We start from the raw sequence: 20,075 nt of genomic DNA on the forward strand, positions 1-20,075 counted from the left end.
GTGACGTGGCAGTATTTTGGCACCTTACAAAGATTCCGTCCCACTCCTATACATGCAATTATACAGTGATTAGACATTTTCTGACAGGCCTAGAACCGTTTATTAAAGGTAAAGAATATGACTAACTTCGTCAAGTACACCAATATACTAATACTTGTAGCTCACTTATTTGTTGGGTGATGGCCTTTTATATGGAACGTCTGTGTAAGCTTAGTGAAGCCGTGGGCCCGAGGCTGCACAATGGGCCGGGGCCAGACAAGAGGCCTAGCGGGTGTCTCAGGGCGGCAGTAGCTGGTTCTTGGAGGGACGCTCGCCTTGGGCGGTCGCCGAAACGCAGAACAGTGTATGTATGTGGTCACCGACCCGTCTGAGGGCCGAAGCGCCAAGTTTTACGAGAGAATCGGGCGTTGTACGAAGTGCGAGGGCCTCCACAGTGACAGGTGCAGGCTGACTGGCGCCATGTAGTCGCGGACGCAAACAGGCAAATTGGAAGCGGCCAGGCGACAGGCTGGCGCCTCGAGCCGTTAGCTGCTTAGGCACGTACACCGGACTTTATCCTGTGCGAAATTTCGAGCCGAACGTTCCGGACTGGCACATTCGCTTATAGCGTTGGTAGGAGGGATGCCTTCTGGAAAACTCGACGAAAACTTGAGTGTGATTGGCCGGAACCGTTTAGTATAATGAGCTACGATTCGCCCGTCTGTACCTAGGGGAAGGTAAGAAGAGGCGAGCTGGTGAACCGGCAGTTTTAGTTACAAGATTCCTGTTTGAACTCTGGAAGGAGCGGGAGACCCTCAGCTCTCAAAAGAGCAGGAACATTTTCTTGTCTTTGCTCCCAAGCGCACTGAAGAATTCTGTTTTAGCCTCAGTGCGACGGAGAACTTCTGTATTAGAGATCAGTAAGGGCACTGTATTTTACTGTACGTTTCAAGACGATAGTGTACTCCACCTTATTTTGAGAGTCCTCGTCTCGCACGTGACACAGTTCTTGGGAGCGCTTTGCCATTATTCACTTGCGCGTAAGATGTTACTGAATTGCGCCTTGTGCTGCGAGTTCGAGTCTTGACGTTTGTTGCTGGCAGTAAAGTGACAACATTCTGCTTTGCTTTAGCATTTACGGATAGCAGAGGAGGTTACACGCCGATCAATCGACTCGAGTAGCTTCTTCTAGATTTTGGTACGACAGACCATCGCGTAACTTTTTGAAAAGTGAATGAATTAAATTATTCTGTTAAATTGGAATGAAATGATTTGTTAAATATTCTCTTTTATGTTTGTTAAAAGCCACGACTAATTTTTCTCAGGGCGCTATTGCCAGAAATATCATACGTATTCCAACGTGAAGACATTCATCTTACGACGGATGAAAAAAAAATCTTTCTTTAATGTTACGCTATAAGCCAATTAAACACAATGCTAAATATTTCCTTTTTCGTGAGGCTCGATGCTCCAGTATAGCTGCCTATGTGCAATGGCATCGAATACATTTAAAGAAAATATTTTTTAATAAATCTGTACCTCTGGCCTACAAAATTGAATTGGAAAATACTACAAGACGCCGTTTTGTATTTATTGAGATTAATCACTTCAATACTTTCAAATTAAATGACTATTAAAAAGGTTTTTATCGTTTTCTCATTAATGGCGTCGCTTCAACAATGCACTTACACAAAATGACCAGGAAAACATTTAATTATTACGTACCTAAATCATAAATAGGGAAGGTACTTTCTTGCTACTAACAAAAACACACTCTACAGTAATTATTTGGATACATATTTAACAAAAATTATAATAAAGGTACATATAATTGTATTAATTACAGATCGCGATTTACATGCGTCCGTCAGCTGGGACATCAGAACCAAGAAGACACAGAAGACAATGAAACAAAAAGACGCGCTTTTCTTTTATACCACTGGAAAACAATTACAATTAATACGATTCTATGAGCGCATGTAGCGCTTATTTATTGTTGAATATCGATAAATTAATTTTGTACTACTACTTTTTCCGGAGGCTATGCTATAAGACGAAGTCAGTCACATTATGTAGTATTTCTCAGACCGCGTTGACCACTTTGGGCAGAAGCAGGCAGAAGTTTCCTAATATTAGTTAAGTCCATTTATTTGACAACTGTTTGAGTCCACAAGATATGTACCGATTTTTATTTGTGATGTAAATTTCTGTGCTTTTATTTAAAACAAATCATATAGTGAACACTAATATTTGTCCTTCCTGTGGCATTATAATTTATCCTTGCCCTTTCTTTCACTGATATGATTGTTGTTTTAATTTGTGTTCTGACAGTAGCCACAGGCGCTACTTATGAATGAAATGAAATGATCGTATGGCATCGTTGGCCGAGAGGCCCCATGCCGGGAAGTTCGGCCGCCGTATTGCAAGTTCTTTTTAGTGGGCGACTTGCGTGCGTCAGTGATGATGAAATGATGATGAAGAACACACAATACCCAGTTATCACGAGGCTGAGAAAATCCCTGACCCCGCCGGGAACCGAACCCGAGAACGCTACCGCAAGACCACGAGCTGCGGACACTTATGAGTGACAGGGCCAGATTTCAAGATCGCGGTAATTTAAAGTTTCCTTTTCGCACATTAGCACTGTCGGGTCTCCTTACCCGCTTACCTTGAAACTCCACAGTTGAGAGTACTTGCGAAAATTATGCTGTACCAAACTCACACCATAAACGAGCGGGGGCGCATTAGACCTGTTCGTCAGTACACGAGGTATGTCGGGTCTTGATTTAACTGTGGTTGCTCCTTCGCGTTTCTATTTCACAATCACTTCGCCAGCAGTGGGCATGGACAGGTTTAGAAGGTTGAAATCTCCCCGACGGTTTTGTTACTCGGGTAACATTCAATGGCTATTCAAACAATTTCGGGCTTCTATCCGATCGTCGTTTAATTCATCCGACGATAATTCGACTAGGCGCCTTCCAGCCATCTTCAGGGGAGTCATCGAAGACTGACGAAAACTTGCTCCAGTCCGCAATATTCAGCGCGCTACGAGTGTTCGGCGCTTGCGTCGAAATCATATTGACAGACGGCGGCAGCGCCCTCGCTGGTGGAACCGTGAAACACAGCTATCCTATGCATTACCGCTCGCCGCGGCCGTTGGTACATTCTGTCGTCTTCGATTAGAACGAAACGTGGAGATGCTGGGGCTCCATGCACAGTCCAAGTGGTAACCACAAACAGGGTCATCAGCTTTTCCGCCAGGCGTAGTTCAACGTATTCTTTAATAATGGTGTCTCAAAATAACGTTGCTGTGGTCAGAATAATTCTGTCACACTCCGTTCAATGTCAAGTGGAAATACAGTGTTCAGCAACACCGGAAGTGCTTGGTTGCAAAAGGCGAGTGCAACGTTGATGTTCAGTGCAGTGTTTTTCCATAGTGCGTGTGGTCTGCCCTATGTCAACCACACTACACTGACAAAGTATGTCGTCAGTTCCGGCCTTCCACAAGAACACGTCGTCTTTCACAGATCCCAAAAGGTCTACAGTCTTAGATGGTGGACGAAAAATCACCTTCACCTGAAATTTCCAAAGGATTCCTGCTATTTTAAACTAAATGTTGCCCTCAAACGGAAGAAATGGCAAAGGTTTTGCCGGGGCACTTCCATATTCTTGGTTGTAAATGAAAGTGCTCTGTTAATCTACTGGGTGGAATATCAATTTTCTCTGAACACTGTCGGCGAGCTCTATAAACAAACCATCTTGATCTGAGACAGTGTGAGCTCTGTGTACGAGTGTTTTAAGCAAGCTGATAGTTTGTCACGGGTGATGACAACTTGACGCTTGCAAATACAAATCAGAATGGCTGGCCTAACTGTATACTGTGCCCCACACAGCCATCATTCTTTCGTGTAACCAAGACATCCAAGAAAGGCATACAACCGTCTTTCTCTGTTTCCACTGTGAACCAAATGTTGTCAAGAGTGGTGTTGATGTGGTCAAGGAACTCCATCAATTTATCTTCTCCATGAGGCCACACTATGAAAGTATCGTGCAAATCCCTCGAAAATACGGTTGTTTAAGGGTAGCTGATTCAAGCGCTCTCTCGTCGAAAGCCTCTCTAAACAGGTTGGCCACCAAGGGAGACAATGGACTGCCCAAGGGGACGTCATCAATCTGCTCAAAACATTCTTGGTAGAACATAAAATAGTTTGAGGACAGAGCATGCCGAAACAAAGCAGTGATGTCCATCTGAAACTTTTTGCCAATTAGTGCAAGAGAATCTGTGATAGAGACCTTTGTGAAAAATGATACCAAATCAAAGCTAACCAAACGGTCAGAACTGTTTAGACGGAATGCACCCAGTCTGTTGATAAAGTCAGCTAACTAATGGATGTGGTGTGAGCATTTGCCCACCAACGGTCTCTGCAAAGAAACGAGATGCTAGCTAAATCATATGTAGAAGCGCCAATGTTGCTCACTATTGGACGTAATGGAACACTTTCCTTACGAATTATTTGAAGGCCTTACAGTCTTGGTGGTACACAACCACGTGGTCTTAACTTCTGAATGACCTATTGCGGTATGGCGGAGGAATTGAATAATGCAGAGGTTGTCCGTTGCACACGTCCTGTGGGGGCATAATGAATCCGCCTACAGGTAGAATCACGTAACCGACCATTCATCTTATCATCATACACACTACGAGGTAACAAAACGGTTGCATTACCTTTGTCAGCCTTCAATACCATTAAATCAGGGTCCTCTCTTAGATTTCGCAGTTCAGTCCTTTCTGCAGAGGTTAAGTAACTAGGTTGAGGAGGAGCTTTCAAAAGAGTACGGCAAGTTCCGCCTCTTTATTTTTTCTGCTGCATCCTAAGGAATGGGTCGTACAGCTTCTTCATATTCAATGATCAGCCCGCGTTCGAAGTCACTGAGCTCTCATGACTAGATGAATCTGCTGTTACTGCATCCCTATTGAAAACACGATACTCCCCGCCTCCTTTTTTACTGGCGGGTCCGCCTCTTGTGATATCTAGTGGTCAATTCCGCACAGAGCCTTGGATTTCTCCTCTTGCCATTCCGCCTTAGCCATTTTGCACTTTCTGCCAATCTATATTTTGAGGCGTCTAAATTCCCGTTCCCTCACTTAATATGCTGTACTTTTATTTTTTGTCCTTTTGTTAGTTAAATACAGTATATCCTGTGTTATCTAGGGATATCTATTAGGCTTCGTATTTTTACGTATTTGATCCTCTGCTGCCTTATTTCTCCTCTCAACGCGTTAATATTGTAGCACACAGTTATTAAAATATTTGGATTACTATGCTGTGATCGGATGCATTTCTTATTGAAACCCAATAGCTATAGTAGTCCGTAATATTTTAGTGAGTGTGGCGTTTCCGGTCATTAAAATTTACATTTAACCCTACAGAGACTGTTTTTTGATGCCAGCAGATCAGATCAAATTTTTGTTGGCATTTTTTTCGTGTATAAAAGTGTACCGCGGGGTGGTGGCCGTGCGCAGGTCCGCGTGTACCAGGTGGAGGACGAGGCGTCGCTGGAGCGGCCGGACACGCAGCGGCTGCTGAGCGTGCAGGCGGTGGGCGCGCGCGGCCACGGCTGGCTCGTGTTCAACGTGCGCGCCGCCGTGCAGTCTTGGCTGGCGGGAGAGCCGCGCCTCGGCCTGCTGCTCGCGGCCACCACCCTCGACGGCCGGCCCGTCCGTTTGCGCTGGGCGCGCCACAGCCAGCGCAGGCAGCCGCTGCTCGTGCTCTTCGACGATGACGATTCCGCCGCTGTTCGTCCTGTTGGCGATCCTACGTCGCTTTCTTATCGCCGAGCAGGTGAGTGTCAAAGTCATACAGCGCTTACTGCTGGAAATTATTCGGCATTTTAAACAAGAATACCGCTTTTGTTGATGCTGGAAGGCACTAAAGGATACACGTCTGCATTTCGAACCTCCATACTACTAATAGCGTCCATCTTCAGTTTCACTGTTCTCTGAGTGAAATTTCATTCTGCAGAAAAGTGTGCGTCGAAACTTCATCGCAAATTAAAACTATATGCCGGTCTGAGATTCGAAACCGGAATGTTTGACTTTCGAGGGTAACTGCTCTGTCCACTGGGGTATCCAGGCACGACTGACGGCCTACTCTTACAGCTTTACATCGGCCAGTACTTCTGTCCTACCTTACGAACTTAACAGAAGTTCTCTTGCAAACGTTACTGGACTAACGCTGCTGCAACAAAAGATATTGCAGAGAAATGGCTTACGAGGACACAGTCTCAACTTGGGGTCATGTGTTTTAAAGCCTTTTAGGATTAGAAAGTACTCGTTTTAAGTAAATTAAACACCCCTTTTTGGCGCCAACGCTCCGCCGTTTCCGAGGAAAATCGATCTGAATAACGTGACGCGACTCATACACCCGTTCTGTTACAAGTATTGTTGTTGTTGTGGTCTTCAGTCCTGAGACTAGTTTGATGCAGCTCTCCAGGCTACTCTATCGTGTGCAAGCTTCTTTATCTCCCAGTACCTACTGCAACCTACATCCTTCTAAATCTGCTTAGTGTATTCATCTCTTGGTCTCCCTCTACGATTTTTACCCTCCACGCTGCCTCCAATACTAAATTGGTGATCCCTTGATGCCTCAGAACATGTCCTCCCAACCGATCCCTTCTTCTGGTCAAGTTGCGCCACAAACTTCCATTCTCCCCAATCCTATTCAACACTTCCTCATTAGTTATGTGGTCTACCCATCTAATCTTCAGCATTCTTCTGTAGCACCACATTTCGAAAGATTCTATTCTCTTCTTGTCCAAACTATTTATCGTCCCTGTTTCACTTCCATAGATGGCTACACTCCATACAAATACTTTGAGAAAAGACTTCCTGACACTTAAATCTATACTCGATGTTAACAAATTTCTCTTCTTCAGAAACGCTTTCCTTGCCATTGCCAGTCTACATTTTATATCCTCTCTACTTCGACCATCATCAGTTATTTTGCTCCCCAAATAGCAAAACTCCTTTACTACTTTAAGTGTCTCATTTCCTAATCTGATTCCCTCAGCATCACCTGACTTAATTCGACTACATTCCATTATCCTCGTTTTGCTTTTGTTGATGTTCATCTTACATCCTCCTTTCAAGACCCTATCCATTCCGTTCAACTGCTCTTCCAAGACCTTTGCTGTCTCTGACAGAATTACAATGTCATCGGCGAACCTCAAAGTTTTTATTTCTTCTCCATGGATTTTAATACCTACTCCGAATTTTTCTTTTGTTTCCTTCACTGCTTGCTCAATATACAGATTGAATAACATCGGGGAGAGACTACAACCCTGTCTCACTCCCTTCCCAACAACTGCTTCCGTTTCATGTTCCTCAACTCTTATAACTGCCATCTGGTTTCTGTACAAATTGTAAATAGCCTTTTGCTCCCTGTATTTTACCCCTGCCACCTTCAGAATTTGAAAGAGAGTGTTCCAGTCAACATTGTCAAAAACTTTCTCTAAGTCTACAAATACTAGAAACGTAGGTTTGCCTTTCCTTAATCTAGCTTCTAAGGTAAGTCGTAGGGTCAGTATTGCTTCACGTGTTCCAATATTTCTACAAAATCCAAACTGATCTTCCCCGAGGTCGGCTTCTACTAATTTTTCCATTCGTCTGTAAAGAATTCGCGTTAGTATTTTGCAGCTGTGACTTATTAAACTGATAGTTCGGTAATTTTCACATCTGTCAACATCTGCTTTCTTTGGGATTGGGATTATTATATTCTTCTTGAAATCTGAGGGTATTTCGCCTGTTTCATACATCTTGCTCAACAGATGGTAGAGTTTTGTCAGGACTGGTTCTCCCAAGACCGTCAGTAGTTCCAATGGAATGTTGTCTACTCCGGGGGCCTTGTATCGACTCAGATCTTTGAGTGCTCTGTCAAACTCTTCACGCAGTATCGTATCTCCCATTTCATCTTCATCTACATCCTCTTCCATTTCCGTAATATTGTCCTCAAGTACATCGCCCTTGTATAGACCCTCTATATACTCCTTCCACCTTTCTGCTTTCCCTTCTTTGCTTAGAACTGGGTTTCCATCTGAGCCCTTGATGTTCATACAAGTGGTTCTCTTATCTCCAAAGGTCTCTTTAATTTTCCTGTAGGCAGTATCTATCTTACCCCTAGTGAGATAAGACTCTACAACCTTACATTTGTCCTCTAGCCATCCCTGCTTAGCCATTTTGCACTTCCTGCCGATCTCATTTTTGAGGCGTTTGTATTCCTTTTTGCCTGCTTCATTTACTGCACTTTTATATTTCCTCCTTTCATCAATTAAATTCAATATTTCTTCTGTTACCCAAGGATTTCTATTAGCCCTCGTCTTTTTACCTACTTGATCCTCTGCTGCCTTCAGTACTTCATCCCTCAAAGCTACCTATTCTTCTTCTACTGTATTTCTTTCCCCAATTCTTGTCAATTATTCCCTTATGCTCTCCCTGAAACTCTGTACAACTTCTGGTTTAGTCAGTTTATCCAGGTCCCATCTCCTTAAATTCTCACTTTTTTGCAGTTTCTTCAGTTTTAATCTACAGTTCATAACCAATAGATTGTGGTCAGAGTCCACATCTGCCCCTGGAAATGTTTTACAATTTAAAACCTGGTTCCTAAATGTCTGGCTTACCATTATATAATCTATCTGAAACCTGTCAGTATCTCCAGGTTTCTTCCACGTATACAGCCTTCTTTTATGATTCTTGAACCAAGTGTTAGCTATGATTAAGTTGTGCTCTGTGCAAAATTCCACCAGGCGGCTTCCTCTTTCATTGCTTAGCCCCAATCCATATTCACCTACTACGTTTCCTTCTCTCTCTTTTCGTACTACCGAATTCCAGTCACCCATGACTATTAAATTTTCGTCACCCTTCACCATCTGAATAATTTCTTTTATTTCATCATATATTTCTTCAATTTCTTCGTCGTCTGCAGAGCTAGTTGGCATATAAACTTGTACTACTGTAGTAGGTGTGGGCTTCGTATCTATCTTGGCCACAATAATACGTTCACTATGCTGTTTGTAGTAGCTTCCCCGCATTCCTATTTTCCTATTCATTATTAAACCTACTCCTGCATTACCCCTATTTGATTTTGTGTTTATAACCCTGTATTCACCTGGCCAGAAGTCTTGTTCCTCCTGCCACCGAAATTCACTAATTCCCACAATATCTAACTTTAACCTATCCATTTCCCTTTTTAAATTTTCTAACCTACCTGCCCGATTAAGGGATCTGACATTCCACGCTCTGATCCGTAGAACACCAGTTTTCTTTCTCCTGATAACGACATCCTCTTGAGTAGTCCCCGCCCAGAGATCCAAATGGGGGACTATTTTACCTCCGGAATATTTTTCCCAAGAGGACGCCATCATCATGTAATCATACAGTAAATCTGTATGCCCTCGGGAAAAATTACGGCCGTAGTTTCCCCTTGCTTTCAGCCGTTCGCAGTACCAGCAGAGCCAGGCCGTTTTGGTTATTGTTACAAGGCCAGATCAGTCAATCATCCAGACTGTTGCCCTTGCAACTACTGAAAAGGCTGCTGCCCCTCTTCAGGAACCACACGTTTGTCTGGCCTCTCAACAGATACCCCTCCGTTGTGGTTGCACCTACGGTACGGCTAATCTGTATCGCTGAGGCACGCAAGCCTCCCCACCAACGGCAAGGTCCATGGTTCATGGAGGGGGTTACAAGTATAGTGCGCGCAAAATTTCGTGGCCGCCAGATTCGCAGTCGACTAGGGAAGCGTGGAGAGAGTGGCAGTGGTGAGGGGTCGCTCAGAGTGGTGTAGGGGAAATGTCGAGCTCTGGAGGTGAAGTGCCGTTTTAAACTGAAGCCCACAGTCGCATTTTTTGGAAATATTTAGCGGGGCCGCTCCACGCCCACACTTGCATGGTTACCATTCAAAAAGATTTGCTACCTTTTCTTTGGTTAATATCTAAAAACAATTCCCCCTAAAATGCAGCGATTTATTTTCACCTGGTTTTTTAACACCTCTGTTTTAATGAAAGCCCAGAGGGATACAACATCACGCAAAGATTCTATCATGATAAATTCCTTGATTATGAATCAATTAAGAGCACCAGTATTTCAGAATATGTTGTAATATTCTTGGTTTGTCGCCAGTTTCACAGAACAGGGGACCTGCATTTTTTAATGTCAACGTAGACGCTTTCCTGTGACGGTCGTAAAAAAATGTTGGAGTGCGAGGGCACTGCATTTACATAATGCGTATGGTGTAAACACAATTTGTGTTTCGCATGCATCTACGACAAGTACCATCGACACGAATGTAGGGGCTGTCCTCCAGACGACGGCAGCGATAGCGAGTAATAACGCCATCACAAGTGAAATATATTGCACATTTTTATAAAATTTTATAATAAATAGTTGTAAATAATTAAGATTAACAGCGTTCCAATCCACAGATTAGTCGACAAAATCGTGGAAGAATGAGTAATATGTCGTCAGATCGTAATAGAAAAGAAAAAAAGGAAAGAAAGAAACAGAACCTCCGAGGCCGGGAACCGAACACAGATAGCCCGGCTGGTAATAAGGTGCTCATCTTCTGAACCACGCAACCTTGGCGATAGCTTCCCCAACAGCGCAGGTAAATGAATCGCGTCACGTTTTTCAAACCGATTTTCGTCGGAAACGGCTGAGCGTTGGCGCTAAAAGGGTGAGGCAGGAGTCTTTAGTTAACTTACGAGAACTTTCCTATCCTAAAAAAGGCTTTAAAATCCATGACCCCGAGACAAGAACGTCTCATTGTTAGCCACAGCTTAGGGGGATTGTTTCCAGGATGAAATTTTCTTCATAAGGTCACATCAACAGGTTCGTACTCTTACGGAATGGGACAACAGGTTGAGTCGTAAACGGAGGTGTGGCACACGTGCTAACTTGCATACCTACAGCAGAGCCGGCCGGAGTGGCCGTGCGGTTCTAGGCGCTACAGTCTGGAACCGCGTGACCGCTACGGTCGCAGATTCGAATCCTGCCTCGAGCATGGATGTGTGTGATGTCCTTAGGTTAGTTAGGTTTAAGTAGTTCTAAGTTCTAGGGGACTGATGACCACGGCAGTTAAGTCCCATAGTGCTCAGAGCCATTTGAACCATTTTGAACCTACAGCAGAAAATACTAGGAAAGTTCGATCATTCGATCTGGGTTGTGTCACTCGTTTGGCGTTAAGAAAAAATAATATAAAATGAACTATTGTTAGTGCATACTGATGATCTTGAAAACGAAGTCGTACGCCTGAGCAATTTTTTAGGTAAGTCACAGAAAACGAAGTCCGATCTGTTCCCTGTATATTGTTTTTGAAATGCCTTGAATCGCCATTTGAAAACCCAAGAAATATTTCAACTCAGACCAGCAACTAGCAGCTCTTCTTCGTTGGTCAGTAGTGCAGGTATGACTAATAACGGTAATAAGTTATTTTATGAGGGTAATTTTTTGGCATAAGGATTAAATCTTTCGTTTGAGTCACACTGAGTACGGTATGCGTTAGTTTTCTTTGTAGTAACCTTACGTAATTACTTCCAACATCTACTATAACTGACATACACTAAGTGTAAAATCCATTCGCCAAACTGACTATCGTTGCATAGGTATACATCACTGTGTCAGTATCAACATGGAGAGACGTCTGCAAAACCAGAACTGTGACTTTTATGTATAAAAAATAGACACAACGTACGTTTTGATACTAAGCGCCATCGTAAGCACGTACTATCTATCTTCTGCACGTCTGCTCTTTGAGATAATTTATTTGTTGATTCTACCAGCTTGGATGTCTCTACCGTCAAAATTTTGGATCAGGCGTTTGGAAGTACCGTTATCATATTACTTTTATTTGCATTATTGTTGTTTTTGCCCGCATCTCGTGGTCGCGCGGTAGCGTTCTCGCTTCCCGCGCCCGGGTTCCCGGGTTTCATTCCCGGCGGGGTCAGGGATTTTCTCTGCCTCGTGATGGCTGGGTGTTGTGTGTTGTCCTTCGGTTAGTTAGGTTTAAGTAGTTCTAAGTTTTAGGGGACCGATGACCATAGATGTTAAGTCCAATAGTGCTCAGAGCCATTTGAACCATTTTTTGTTGTTGTTTTTAATGCAGCTTTCTGTGATGTTCCACAAATATTCAACATACGTAAATCACGATACTTGAGTGTCTTTAGATGATTTTTTTCATTTTTTTTACTGGAACTATATTTTAGAATTTGTTGTAGTATTCTTAGTACCACTGACCTTTAGAAAGATAACATTCCTTTCATCTTCAACTGTGCTCAACAAGTTACCATACAGTATGTGGTATAGTTCCTCATGTACCACTGATTGCAACCCAGTCAAGTTGTTTTTCGCATTTACGCACGCTTGCTTCAGTATATCCATGCGTGTTGCCCATTTATCATTCAGTGACATGCAAGGGCCGATACTTACCAACTTATCACCCCCCCCCCTTCCCCCAAACAAGCAGCTACTTGCCTCCGTACATTATGGTTGGAATTCTTGTACGTAAGCTGCATATCTGAATGTACTAGGTTAAGTTAAAAATGTAATGTTATTCAGCGAACTAAATAAAATTTTCGATATACAAAAACATATTGCTTTCATTACGAAATGAGTTTATTATATTATTAGCGTACCCGTCAATGCTTTGTAATTGCTAAATATATATGAGAATTGGATATGTACCCTAAACTCCTTCCATCCTTTCACTCTGCCCATTTCCTCCTCCCTCTTCTCTTTGTTCATCACCTCCTGCTTCCGCCTCTGCCTGTGCATCCCCTCCTTCCTCTCTATGTCCATAACCTCCCCTCCTCTTCTGCCTCTCTGTCCTATTACCCCTCTTTCTGTCCTTGAGCCTGTTTACTGTCATTGTAACCAAAAACTTGATTTATAACTGACGTCGCTAAAAAGAATAGGTAAATTGGTTTGAAATATTGGTAAATGTGGCATGAGAGACACATTTTCTGCAGTTGGATCTCTGAGGTTAGTAACTTCAATGTCAGTACTTAGCACAATTTTAATCTGTGAACTGGCAGGATTAAAAAGTTTCGGACTATTCAGATTCGGTAGCAGTATTCTAATCTTTAGCAGGTAAACCATAAATATTGCTTTCCTGTTTTCCGTTAAAACCGACTGTGCAGAAGAAAACAAAACGGCACATTCTAGTGTATATTGCTGAAAATAAAACGTCTGTTTATATATTGTTAGAGTATTCTGTAAGAATTCGATGTAAATGAATCAACAACTTTTCGAGGTTTTTGGTAGCAACGTTTCTCCTTTATATATCGCATACATATTTATATATTATATACAGCCTATGTCCAACTGAATGTTCATTAAAGTATCGTATAAAAATCTGAAGTAAACTGGTAAAGATCACTGAGATTTTTGATAACAATGTTTGCCTTTATGTACCATATACACTCCTGGAAATAGAAATACGAACACCGTGAATTCATTGTCCCGGGAAGGGGAAACTTTATTGACACATTCCTGGGGTCAGATACATCACATGATCACACTGACAGAACCACAGGCACATAGACACAGGCAACAGAGCATGCACAATGTCGGCACTAGTACAGTGTATATCCACCTTTCGCAGCAATGCAGGCTGCTATTCTCCCATGGAGACGATCGTAGAGATGCTGGATGTAGTCCTGTGGAACGGCTTGCCATGCCATTTCCACCTGGCGCCTCAGTTGGACCAGCGTTCGTGCTGGACGAGCACACCGCGTGAGACGACGCTTCATCCAGTCCCAAACATGCTCAATGGGGGACAGATCCGGAGATCTTGCTGGCCAGGGTAGTTGACTTACACCTTCTAGAGCACGTTGGGTGGCACGGGATACATGCGGACGTGCATTGTCCTGTTGGAACAGCAAGTTCCCTTGCTGGTCTAGGAATGGTAGAACGATGGGTTCGATGACAGTTTGGATGTACCGTGTACTATTCAGTGTCCCCTCGACGATCACCAGAGGTGTACGGCCAGTGTACGAGATCGCTCCCCACACCATGATGTCGGGTGTTGGCCCTGTGTGCCTCGGTCGTATGGAGTCCTGATTGTGGAGCTCACCTGCACGGCGCCAAACACGCATACGACCATCATTGGCACCAAGGCAGAAGCGACTCTCATCGCTGAAGACGACACCTCTCCATTTGTCCCTCCATTCACGCCTGTCGCGACACCACTGGAGGCGGGCTGCACGATGGGAAGTGGCGGTGCGGTCCCCTACGGCACTGCGTAGGATCCTACGGTCTTGGCGTGCATCCGTGCGTCGCTGCGGTCCGGTCCCAGTTCGACGGGCACGTGCACCTTCCGCCGACCACTGGCGACAACATCGATGTACTGTGGAGACCTCACGCCCCACGTGTTGAGCAATTCGGCGGTACGTCCACCCGGCCTCCCGCATGCCCACTATACGCCCTCGCTCAAAGTCCGTCAACTGCACATACGGTTCACGTCCACGCTGTCGCGTCATGCTACCAGTGTTATAGACTGCGATGGAGCTCCGTATGCCACGGCAAACTGGCTGACACTGACGGCGGCGGTGCACAAATGCTGCGCAGCTAGCGCCATTCGACGGCCAACACCGCGGTTCCTGGTGTGTCCGCTGTGCCGTGCGTGTGATCATTGCTTGTACAGCCCTCTCGCAGTGTCCGGAGCAAGTATGGTGGGTCTGACACACCGGTGTCAATGTGTTCTTTTTTCCATTTCCAGGAGTGTATATGACCTCGATCTGACCGACTGCTCATACAGTACTGTGCAAAAATTTGAAGTAAATTGGTGTAGATCTTTGAGATTTTTGTTAACAATATTTCTACAGTATGTATATATATATATATATATATATATATATATATATATATATATATATATATATATATATATATATATATTAAAAATATACAAATATATAACCTATATCCGTCCGAATGTTCATTAGAGTATTGTGTAAAAACGTGAAGTAAATTCGTCAAGTATCTTTCGAGACTTTTGTTAACAACGCTTCCCTTAGTATAGTATATGTAGGGAGTCTCTCCAAGAGTCGTCAGCTGCATTTTCTCTGATGTTTCGGCAGATATTTGCAGTTTCGTTTCTGTATTGTGTAGCTGGAGTCAGCCCAAACACTGCTCATCACGTCATTCATGTGAAGCTCAGCGTCGATGGGTAGCACCGGTTTGTTTCTCATTATGAATAAAATGATTTTTGAAGCAGAATTTTATTAAGTGCCCATTCCGGTAGAGCTGCCTCATATTAGTTTCGTGCGGTATTCATTTTATCTATATGAATTAACAGGAACGGTAAAAGACGATGAATACCTAGAACTCCAGAAACGACTGAACTGTTTCTGCACGACGGTAGCAGTTAGAGCTGTTAGAGTACTGGTTATTCTAGGTGTTTTACTGTCCCAGTTAATTTATACTGATGAAGAGTATATTCGCACTACTCATTTGGGCCCGCTGTGTCGGAAAGGCACGTAAAATTCCTCTTCAAAAATAATTTTTCTTTTGTAACAGGAAACTAATCGACGCTTTCGTCGGCACTAGGCGTCGCATGAATGACGTGAGTAATATTTGTTTGGGCTGACGCCAGCCACACAATACAAAAATTAAATTGTAAATACCTGACGACGCTTAAGAGACACACGCTATATATGTTTATATGCCACACATATTTTTAAAAAAAACAGGTAGTCAATGTCCGTCCAAAAAATTATTGGAGTATCATGTAAGTAAATTGGTTAAGCACTTTTAGAGATTTATGATAATGACATTGAATATCGTCCTGTCTTTGTATGGTAGTACAGAATTTATACTCGTACTATCGAACCCAGCAATGCTTCGAAATTACTTAATATGTATCGGAATTGGATATACGTCCTGATCTCCCTCCACCCACTCTCTATCCGACGCTTGCTCTCCTCTCTCTCTGTCAATCTCCTAATCCTCCATTCCCTCCTCCCCATATCTCGCACGTCGTTCTCCTCGCTCCTTTCTCTGTCCATCTCCTTACCTCTCACTGCGTTCATTTCCTCCTCCCCTTCTCTGTCCATCTCCTCCCCCCCCCCCCCCCCCCCGCCCCTCGCAGACCTTGAGCCTTGTATATTGTTATAGCCAATGAACATTTGATTTGAACTGAAATCGCTTAAAATAAATGGGTAAATCGGTTGGGATCATTAGTATAGGAGCATGAAAGACCTCTCCTGCTGCTGGGTCTGTGACGATAGTAGCTTCGATTGACAGTATTTTGCGTAGTGGGTAGGATTACAAAGTTTCGCCCAATACAGATTCCGTGGTAGTATTCTTATCATAAGATGACAACTTTGGTTTTAAATAACAAATGTGTGGAACAATATATACAGTACATGGGAGAAACAGTTGGTTTTATCTTTATCCGTTTCCAAGATACAGAGGTCCAAAGCTACCCTACTTCTAGACGTAAAATCCGGCATTTTCTCTTGCGTTTCGGCAGATATCATAAAGCGGTTACAGCATCGATGATTTCAGCCGTAAATAGAAATATTAAAAAACGCAGGAAGATTTTTCTGTTTAGCAAAACTGACAAGAAGCAGATTTCAGAGTACTTGACAGCTCAACACAAAAGTTTTGTCTCAAGTACAGATAGTGTTGAGGATCAGTGGACAAAGTTCAAAATCATCGTACAATATGCATTAGATGAGTATGTGCCAAGCAAGATCCTAAGAGATGGAAAAGAGCCACCGTGGTACAACAACCGAGTTAGAAAACTGCTACGGAAGCAAAGGGAACTTCACAGCAAACATAAACATAGGCAAAGCCTTACAGACAAACAAAAATTACACAAAGCGAAATGTAGTGTGAGGAGGGCTATGCGAGAGGCGTTCAGTGAATTCGAAAATAAAGTTATATGTACTGACTTGGCAGAAAATCATAAGAAATTTTGGTCTTATGTCAAAGCGGTAGGTGTATTAAAATAGACAACACTCGGTGACCAAAATAGTACTGAAACAGAGGATGACAGACTACAGGGCGAAATACTAAATGTCTTTTTCCAAAGCTGTTTCACAGAGGAAGACTGCACTGTAGTTCCTTCTCTAGATTGTCGCACAGATAACAAAATGGTGGATATCGGAATAGATGACAGAGGGATATAAAAACAATTAAAATCGCTCGAAAGAGGAAAGGCCGCTGGACTTGATGGGATACCAGTTCGATTTTACACAGAGTACGCCAAGGAACTTGCCCCCCTTCTTGCAGCGGTGTACCGTAGGTCTCTAGAAGAGTGTAGTGTTCCAAAAGATTGGAAAAGGGCGCAGGTCATCCCCGTTTTGAAGAAGGGACGTCGAACAGATGTGCAGAACTATAGACCTATATCTCTAACGTCGATGAGCTGTAGAATTTTGGAACACGTATTACGTTCGAGTATAATGACTTCTCTGGAGACTAGATATCTACTCTGCAAGGATCAGCATGGGTTTCAAAAAAGGCGATCTTGTGAAACCCAGCTTGTGGTATTCGTCCACGAGACTGAGAGTGCCATAGACACGGGTTCCCAGGTAGATGCCGTGTTTCTTGACTTCCGCAAGGCGTTTGATACAGTTCCCCACAGTCGTTTAATGAATATAGTAAGAGCATATGGGCTATCAGACCAATTGTGTGATTGGATTGAAGAGTTCCTAGATAACAGAACGCAGCACGTCATTCTCAATGGAGAGAAGTCTTCCGAAGTAAGACTGATTTCAGGTGTGATGCAAGGGGAGTATCGTAGGACTGTTGCTATTCACAGTATATATAAATGATAACATCGGAAGTTCACTGACGCTTTTTGCGGATGATGTTGTAGTATATCGAGAGGTTGCAACAATGGAAAATTGTACTGAAATGTAGGAGGATCTGCAACGAATTGACGCATGGTGCAGGGAATGGCAATTGAATCTCAATGTAGACAAGTGTAATGTTCTGCGAATACACAGAAAGAAAGATCATTTATTATTTAGCTACAATATGGCGGTCAGCAACTGGAAGAGTTAATTCCACAAATTATCTGGGAGTAGGCATGAGGAGTGATTTAAAATGGAATGACCGTATAAAATTAATCGTCGGTAAAGCAGATGCCAGACTGAATCCTAAGGAAATGCAGTCCGAAAACAAAGAAAGTAGGATACAGCACACTTGCTCCTCCACTGCTTGAATACTGCTCACTGGTGAGGGATCCGTACCAGATAGGGTTGATAGAAGAGATAGAGAAGATCCAACGGAGAGCAGCGCGCTTCGTTAGAGGATAATTTAGTAATCGTGAAAGCGTTACGGGGATGATAGACTCCAGTGGAAGACGCTGCAAGAGATACGCTCAGTAGCTCGGTACGGGCTTTTGTTGAAGTTTCGGGAACATACCTTCACCGAGGAGTCAAGCAGTATATTGCTCCCTCCTATGCATATCTCGCGAAGAGACCATGAGGATAAAATCAGAGAGATTAGAGCCCACACAGAGGCATACCGACAATCTGTTTTTCCACGAACAATACGAGACTGGAATACAAGGGAGAACCTATAGAAGTACTCAAGGTACCCTCCGCCACACACCGTCAGGTAGCTTGCGGAGTATAGATGTAGATGTCGATGTAGATATTTGCAATTTTGTTTTTGCAATGTGTACGTGTAATCAGCCCAAACTAATCAGGAACATCACGTACTTCATACGAAGCCCAGTGTCGACGGAAAGCGTCGATTTGTTTCCCATTACGTATAAAATGATTTTTAAGTGGGAATTTTACATGCCCATTCGATAAAGCGGTCGCAAATTAGTCCATTGCGAAGAATAAACAGTACTCCAGCAGCGAAAGAGCAGTGCTTCTGCATGATGGCAGAAATCAGGACGGGCCAGGGCGGTCCTGTCGCTGCTGGAGTATTCGTACTTTACTGTCCCTGTCAATACACGTTGGTAAAACGAATATCGCACTACACTACTTTGGCACCGCTATGTCGAATGAGCACGTAAAATTCCGGTTTAAAAATCATTTTATTTTTAATGGAAAACAAATTAACGCTTTCCATCGACGCTGGGTGTCGCATGAAAGACGTTAAAAGCAGTATTCTTTGGGACGACTCCAACTACACGTTGCAAAAACGAAACTGCAAATATGACGAAACACCAGAAGAAATGCACCTGACGACCGTCTGAATGTATATTAGAATATCGTGTAACAACCTGAAGTAAATTGGTCAAGAACTTTTAGAGTTTTTTTCTAGCAATCTTTCCTCTTTATATGTTATTATATACATATTTAATATCACATATATGAAAAATGTGTAGCCTATGTCCATCCAAACGTTTGAATATCGTATAAAAATCTGAAGTAAATCATTTAAGAACTTCCCGGTATTTGTTACCTATGCCCGTCCGAATGTTTATAAGAGCACCGTGTAAAAATTTGAAGTAAATCGTTCAATAACTTTTCGAGAGTTTTGCTAACAATGTTTCCTTTGTATATATTATTATATACATAATTATACACCACCTATATTATAAATACATTTATTAGAGTATCGTGTACAATATGAAGTAAATCGACCAAGAACGTTTCGCGATATGTGGTAACAACGTTAAATCTTGCGCCGAAAATAGTGTAGGATTCCCGACGCGACACGGAACCTCAGCAATGAGACAGGCTTCGACTCTAACAATCAAGTCAGATGTCAACAAATGTTTATTAAAGAAAGTCACTTAGTACAGTAGTAATACATTAAATATATATTTGGATACCACATAGTGAAGCTGCGGCTAGCTGGGTGGCAGAAACACTCTTGGTTGACGTCTGTTTGGACAATGGAAGACGTTTTCAAGTAAACCAAAACACAATTAGTCAGCTACGTTTTATGTTAAGTGCTGAGATGCGTGCCGGCCGCGGTGGTCTCGCTGTTCTAGGCGCTCTTCTGGCATCGGATCCCAAAGATGACGTGATCTATCAAAGGGTATTTCCAAATGTATGTATATCCGAAAGGTGTACATTTTCGATTGTGGTTTAATACTGCTACTAATAATATTGCTAATAATACTGCTACTAGT

General features: G+C 43.0%; 1 protein-coding gene across 1 annotated transcript in view; it reads left to right on the plus strand.

The window, feature by feature from the left end:
- The window catches only part of LOC126334786 (bone morphogenetic protein 5-like), a 131,834-nt gene that overhangs the window by 54,897 nt on the left and 56,862 nt on the right, over positions 1 to 20,075 (plus strand). The window contains exon 4 of the mRNA XM_049997388.1: positions 5,504 to 5,822. Coding sequence (XP_049853345.1) covers positions 5,504 to 5,822 — 319 coding nt within the window. The remainder of the gene's footprint in view (positions 1 to 5,503; positions 5,823 to 20,075) is intronic.

This window comes from Schistocerca gregaria, chromosome 2, assembly GCF_023897955.1.
Source record: "Schistocerca gregaria isolate iqSchGreg1 chromosome 2, iqSchGreg1.2, whole genome shotgun sequence".
NCBI classification, from domain to species: Eukaryota; Metazoa; Arthropoda; class Insecta; order Orthoptera; family Acrididae; genus Schistocerca; species Schistocerca gregaria.